General features: G+C 48.9%; 2 protein-coding genes across 2 annotated transcripts; one reads left to right on the top strand and one right to left on the bottom strand.

Annotated features, from left to right (window-relative positions):
* Positions 1-2,852: 2,852 nt before the first annotated feature.
* BDV17DRAFT_284681 (uncharacterized protein) lies at positions 2,853-4,329 on the top strand (the record flags this gene model as incomplete). The annotated part of the gene is made up of 3 exons (XM_073760575.1): positions 2,853-3,268; positions 3,382-3,597; positions 3,705-4,329. The coding sequence occupies 3 exons, from the start codon at positions 2,853-2,855 to the stop codon at positions 4,327-4,329; spliced, it is 1,257 nt and encodes a 418-aa protein (XP_073611351.1).
* A 1,534-nt stretch (positions 4,330-5,863) lies between these two features.
* On the bottom strand, positions 5,864-6,204 carry BDV17DRAFT_274468 (uncharacterized protein). Its single transcript, XM_073759131.1, has one exon. The coding sequence runs from the start codon at positions 6,082-6,084 to the stop codon at positions 5,890-5,892; it is 195 nt and encodes a 64-aa protein (XP_073611350.1). The 5' UTR covers positions 6,085-6,204; the 3' UTR covers positions 5,864-5,889.
* Positions 6,205-7,177: the final 973 nt, after the last annotated feature.

Genomic DNA, 7,177 nt, shown 5'->3' with positions numbered 1-7,177 from the left:
CAATGGTCCCCTGAAAATGAGCGTCACGTCAGAATATTACCTATAAGAGAAGAATCTTCCCAGAAAAAAAAAACGTCTTCAAGGCCCTGGGGTCATGATATCTCAGACGTACGCTCTGTCCACTCTTTCAGAGAGAGTTGTCCGCCATGCATGACACTGAATGGATGCGTTGAAACTAACTTGCCAAGCAGTTTGATGGCATTCCTTCGCACATTGCTGCTCTTGTCCTCGAGGCTTCTTGCCGCTAGCTCTGCGGCTGCTTGTCGGCGTTTTGGGAATTTCTGCTCCAGGTCGCATATTTTCATGTACACCTGAATAGCTCGGCAACGACAATAGGGGTTGATATCAAGAAAACGCTCTTCCAGAACGTCGAAGAATGCGTTAATCTGAGTTTTGTAGTTGTCGGTTCGCTCTTCCTGTTTGCTGAGATCGGCGATGAGATTTCCACACACTTCAACCACAGCACAACGCAGAGTATACGACTATAGACAGGTTAGATCGCAAATTTGGCTGACAAGACATGCCAATGGGCCTATTACCAGGCAAGAAGAGCTCAAATTCCTCTTTACCTATCTTAAGACCGGAGCAAGGACGCTCTAGCAGAGAACCACAAGGCTCCATCTTCAGCTCGCACCTGCAGCTTGTGATAGATTTTGTGGAGCATGACGTTGGTAGGTTAAGGTACAGTACGGAGTATTCAATCGGATTAGATTCCGGGCATTATGCAGGTCTTCTCCTGTGGGAGATCTGTTGCGGGATCACCCGCGGAGTAGATTTACTCCATTGGATGTGTTAGGAGGATGTGCCATGCATGCATTGCGATGGCCTCTGCTCGATAGTCGCAATGAGCCCATATATTAGCTGGATAATCAATCGAAGATCGGCAGAATCTCGATTCTTCTACCTCAAGATCCCCACATCGCTTAAGGCCTTAATATAACCCTACAGAGTACTCTCCAAAGACTAGTGGCAGGGTGCTAACCGCGATCCCCGCATCGCACCGCAAGAAGTTGGTGAAGCAAGCAAAAGCAAAAACCGATATGCAGCCTGGCCGTGTATCAAAAGCAAACGCCATGACGCGGGATGTCAACTGCGGTCAGCACTTTAGTCCATCCACATGCAGAGTACTCTGTATGTAAATCGACGCCGACGCCGGATGGTGGTCGCCGGTGAGTGTGACTGCTAGCAGACAGATCCCGTCGATCAGGCTGGCCATTAGCGTTGTCAGTCACGCCTTACAGGACATAGACTCAGGTGTCAAGGGTCGGATTTCATAGCATGTGCTCTGGCATGGCAGCTGGGGCAAAAGATAATAATGGACGATTTGATTAGGCTCATATTATTGACAAGCTTCTAGAACAGACGGAGCTGATGAAAGAAACTGCAACAACCTAGGATGCAGCGGCGCCTCGAAGCGCGACAGGATCAAAGCAATATGACCGTAGGAAAGCGGCCCAGACACGGATTCACAGAGTCCAGATGCCCCCAAAATGCTTGAGCTGTAAATGAAGAACAGTGATGTCATGGTCGATACCAGAGCAGAGGCTCTTATGCGGCACTGTCCTCGACTTTCTATGAAGAACGAGAAAGATAAGTGTCGTGAAAATGGTAAAGGCCCACGGTGAGGCAGAAAGGAGTTCAGATAGACGGTCCAAGCTAGGAGGCAAGAAGATTCCCTGCGAGGCACCCTTTGTCTGACTGACGCTAAAGAAGGCACTGATGACCGTATCGTCAATTAGGTACGGTGTCCGGATGCGAGATTGCAGTATGTGTCGAGTCGGTAGATACGCCACCATAGCGCTCGCCATTCTTGGATATCTTCATTGCTAACCGTGCTCCAGTCGGGGTAGAGCGCGCGAACATAGTCAAGTCGGTCTAGGCCGATACGATAGGCCATGCGCGTTACCCTACTGAGAGACTGAGAGACTGTGCTGCTGGGAATTCGAACCAACCAGAAGCCATCAACTTTTGAGAGAAGGACCCTGTTCCTCCTGAGTAAGATAGTAAGATAGAGAAGTCAACATTCGTCAGAGCGCAAAGTAGAGTCATTTGCTGCTGGATGGACGGGCTCTTGCATGAACAATTGCAGGGTTCCAGACCGCATGCGGCTTAGTAGGGAATAGTCCAAATTGGCCATCCCGTAAGACAATCAGTGATGAAGCTGCTTTCGCTCCAAGGTAACAAACAGAAGGCGATTCAGTAAGGCTACAAGTACCCTGTGCCGGTGCTGCGATATGCGCCTTCACAGTGGGTATATCTGAGAACAGCGTTAGCTGCTGAGCCGCACCTCCGCCACATTTCACCTTCTGCCCTTCGATCAGACGAGCGGATAAGCTGGTGTTTAAGACCAAAAATCTAGAAGCAGTTTCCATCAAACGGCATATGATTCAATAAATAGCCCAAGATATCAAGAGGGCAGAGATTTTAGTGCTTAGACGACACGAGAGGGCGCTGATCAGTGGCAAATTCATCGTTGACGCGGATCTTTGCTGTCTCTTGAGGGGCGGCTAATCATGGCAGAATGGCAAGCAGCCTGCTTTCCAACATTTCCCTCGTCGCTTCTCAAGGAAACCAGATTCCATCACAATGGGGATGCTTGTCACTGGCCTTTCCATTTGGCCACCAAGTGAATTTCGGCCTTTCCATTCCGTCACCAAGTAAATCCTGGCTTTTCCATTCCGTCACCAAGTAAATCCTGGCCAACAACTGGCGCTTATACTCCGCACATGATTGGCGCTCGATGGCTTTCCCCTACGATTATAAAGCCAACTGATCTCAGCCTCAAACGGTTATCAGCTTCTCCTCCTTACCCCTCTTCCCTCCTGCGACCGCTATAGCAGCAAATCGTCACAATGGCAGAGGCTATCGGTGCGGCTTCCGGGCTGCTGACATTGTCTACTTTCGCTCTTAATGCTGGTGTTGCATTGTATGACACAGTCAAGAGCTTTCAATCGCATCCAAAACATGTCCGCGATCTTTTAGACGAACTTCAGGCTTTGACTGAAGTTTTAGGCCCACTCACTGATACTGTCAGAGCAACCACTGATGTCAACCTATCCGCACTCGACTTTCCGTTATTCCGATGCGGTACTGCCTGCAAGGAGTTCGAGAAAGAGGTTAGGAAATGTTTGCCCCAGTCCGACAGTGGGAGAACCAGCCTCCGAGGCTGGGCAAGGTTGAGATACATGGGTGACGACATTAATGGCTTTAGAGAGTTGATCTCTGGGTACAAACTGACTATCAGTATTGCTCTTGCTGATGCACATCTGTAAGTGACTCTGAGACAGTGTATGGTGAAGCAATTGCAGGCCCATACGAGCCCTGAGCTCCAAAAGCCACACTCCCTTTTCGTCTTTTGTCCTTCTCTAATAACGTATTTAGTCGCAAATCATCCGCTACCGCCGAACATCTCAAAGCACACGAGAACCTTATTAAAACCGCCAAAGCTGACCTTGGAGCTCACCTTGAAAGCCTCGACGAAAAGATGGAGTGTCTACTTGAGAAATCTATGGCAGAGCCTTGTCCGGATGTGCCTGAACTGCAGCAACTAAAGGACGAGCGGCTTAGCACGGAGAGGTGCCTTCAGATCTGTACTCAGTTATCCGACTACATAAATGAAATCGGGATCATAAGAAAAGACGACAGCAGCTCATCGGGATCATAAGAAAAGACGACAGCAGCTCATCAGGATCACGCGACTCAAGCGCTTTTCCCGAAAAAGTTGTCAATGAGGGTTTGCAAGAATGCAAGGATAGCCTTAATACCGCGGCTACAAAGTTGAGCAAGCATATGACTGGCATAATGGAGCGACTACTAGCAAAGTCAAAGACAGTGATAACATCTGACGAAGAACATGCAGAGCTTTCACTGCTAAAGGATCAGTGGGAGACAACTCGCCAGTGTATCGATATCTGCTCGAAAGCTGACAAACACTTGAAGGAGAACATTAGTACTATTGTCAAACGCTCGACAGGCGATGCCGTGCAATTTATGGTTTCCACTGATGGGAGTATTATCAATGGAAGCAACCAGGGCTTAGGATGGAGGTCGAGGCAAGTGGGAGGCCATATCAATGATGCTACAGTTCAACAAATCTCACGGGATTTCGCAACCATCAACATCCGGTATCCCGAAAATGAAACACCACTTTCACATACCAATACATCATCCGCGGCTGCTGTTGCTGCTGAAGTTCGAAGCGAACCTCCCTCTGAGTTCACTAAGCGCCATGGACGAGGCCGTCAAGTTTCTCCCAATCCTACTCCCGAGGGATCTATGGTTTCCACAAACCTGACGGAGGGAATATACAATAAACCGTGGCAAACATGAGGCAGTTGAGTTTCAACCATCTTAGGGTCTGAGTCATTGTGTTTCTGTTCTCTACACCTGGCGTCTCTTATGTCAGTGAAAATTTGTGAATGCCGCAGAAATAGAAGCTACTTTTGCCCTTTTACCCTCCTTTACTGGTTGTGCCCCCCACTCTTCCAAAACCCCCAGCCCTCTTCAATAACTGGACGTTTTCATCAAATTATTGATGGGACGAGTATAGTAGGCCCAGTGGCGCTGTAGATATTGTTGACCTCAACGTCAAATGTGGTCCATGCATGGGTTGTACCAGTCGATGGCAGTCTGTCCTAGAGATGCTTCGCACGGTCCTGGGCTGAAGGCGAGCCCAATGGGAATAGAATGCTGGAAGGATTGAAAAGCATAAGCCGGAGGCCGTTCCATAACATATCTAAAGAAAAGAAAGAAGGGAGTCAGCCAGCCTTTATAAACACCGAGGCGCCACGAGAGCATTACCGGGTGAAATTCAAGCAGCAGAGCGGCTGGTAGGCTCCCTACAACCGTAGGCTGCGGCTTCCTTGCCTACTTGATTCTGGTCCTCGCTTGTGTCGGGTGGGAGTTGGGAATGTCTAGCGAATGGCCGAACCGCCTCAGCGAGAGGGGGGCCTTAGGTCCATATTGCCCACCTTAGGAGGGCCCCTTTTCTTGAATATGCGATGTTTGCAGTCTTGGAGACACCTCAGCTGATGGTTCAGGACCGGGGAAAGATTGACCAGAAAAATCCCACAATTCCAGCGGCAGCCTACTACTCGCGGATCACGCAAACCAAATAACAGGGCTTGCTTATGCTGCAAGCTGGTTTTTTTGGGCAGCAAAATAATACTTGTATAAGTTTGCAAACCAATTTTACTTTGAAAATAAATAACTGGTTTCAAGAATATCTGATGACTTCCCAAGCCACTGCTCAGTCAAGCAACTATCCGCAGTGCCAATCAAACTTTATCTATTCATTAACCCCGTCAAGACGCCTTCCTACCCAGTATCACATCAAGTCTCAGTCTAGACTGAGTTTGCCCAGCAGTAGCATGCCATAGGGAACATCATCAGCCGTCTAGCCTTTTTTCTTCAACTTCCGGACAAAAGGATAGTTGTCTCGTGTCCTCAAGTCTCTATTAAATGTGCTGGACTCCCTAGCGGATAGGGCCTATTTGTGTTTCTCGCCGCGGCTCCAGAAGCAGTGGCTGCATATTGACTGAGTGGTTAAAGGAATGAAAGTAAGGGAGTGAGATTTCCGTACCACCCTATCGCTATGTAAATAAGACCATGTCCCTTTTTTTAGCTTTCAAGCAACCTCTGGTGGTAACCAAATTGATGGGCTACCAGGGATAGCGATAGTCGGCGTAGAAGCATTGGCCCAGTAGTAGGGGCACAGATGCTTAACATTAGTGTTATTGAAGTTGTTTTCAGCAATTGACGATGATCCTCAAATTCTATGTTCGGTATGGCATACATGGATAGATATGTTTATTCTCAAGCCATAGCAGCAGAATCAGAATTATATGGTACATTATTAGCAAAACATAGCTCTAGCTGTGCCGAGCCTTCTTAATACGCTAAGGCTTTGGATTTGTATTTACTCCATCCAAGCTTGGTGCTGAGAAAAGCACGGCAGGATTTGTGAGAGAGGATTGTTGATAGGGCTTCGGGGAGAGGATTGGCGGGGTCGGTTGGAGGGCGGACGGTGGAGGATTGTGAATCGCGGTAGCGCTCTTCGACAAGGGAGGAGATTGTCCCTGACATCTCGAGGACGATATATATGGTGTAGATAAAGATAAGATAGAATAAGATTGCTATCGATGTAGACGAGAAGAGGGAAGTAACCTGCCCATCTTTTTGGATTAACAACCAGCACCTTCGATTGCCCTGCATGATATTCTGATGGCTTCCATTGGCGGGGAAGCGCGCAAATATCAATGATTGGTGAGTTTTCTCCACTAAAGAAAGACATACCCCAGCCGAGCGAATCACCGGACAGGGTCTCCAAATACCGTGGGCCCATCGGCTTGTGGCTCTAAACCAACTGCAAATCACTGCTGCCGATATGAACTTCAACTTGATAATCGAAAATCACCCCTGATCAAGCAGAAGCTGCAGCCCGACAAGATTGGGCTCTAGAGACCCAGACGCAGGACTGGCGGTTCTCCAAATTCGTTCCTACCTTTTCTGTACCCACGCCCCCTGGCCCCCTAGCGCCCTAGCAGAAACTGAGGCGATGGAATCTCGTATAATTCTCCTCTCCTCGAGACTTACGGCAATGGGCCCAAGGATAGCCATCGGCCATAGCAGATATTCGGGCGGGTAAGAATCTATCTTCAAGACAGGGACCCGCTGCAAACCTCCTTCTAGACACGAGCGCACTCGCCGGATTCGTTCAGTAGAGGTGATGTTTGGATTCATCTTCTGAAGCAGGATCTGGACTGCTAGGTAACATAACGCGAGAGATATATCAGCGGAGCGAGTGAAATGGGTCCAGCGCGACAGTTCATAGTCTAGACTGCGCCACTTGATGACCTCGGCGCTGTCGAGCAGCCTAGAGAGACGAGGATAGCTTCGTGACGTCGGCAATGAGTAGAAAAAACTTGTATGAGGCCTGTAGAACAGTTTCCCCTGAGGGGATTGTTGGGCTTGTGAGCTTGTCAAAATACAGCGGGAGCCCAAGCTCGTTTCGGTTCTCCGTGAGCGCGTCTAGAGACGGGTCAAATATCATCATGAGAGACGCATGATACAGAAATGACTCGACGCATATGCAATCAAATGTGGCTGCGGCCTTGGTGCGGAACTCGCAGGGTCGGCGTTGGGTAAGTAGTAGCCCTGCGGCAGTGACATGTGGCGC

The sequence above is a fragment of the Aspergillus undulatus genome (genome assembly GCF_047715775.1).
Source record: "Aspergillus undulatus strain CBS 261.88 unplaced genomic scaffold BDV17scaffold_67, whole genome shotgun sequence".
In the NCBI taxonomy this organism is placed as follows: domain Eukaryota; kingdom Fungi; phylum Ascomycota; class Eurotiomycetes; order Eurotiales; family Aspergillaceae; genus Aspergillus; species Aspergillus undulatus.
The sequence above is the reverse complement of the archived record's forward strand: the minus strand, read 5'-3'. Positions and strand labels throughout refer to the sequence as shown.

Bases quoted from the DNA above. Each gene is read 5' to 3' on its own strand.
- BDV17DRAFT_274468 (XM_073759131.1), bottom strand. From the start codon at position 6,084: ATGTCAGGGACAATCTCCTCCCTTGTCGAAGAGCGCTACCGCGATTCA.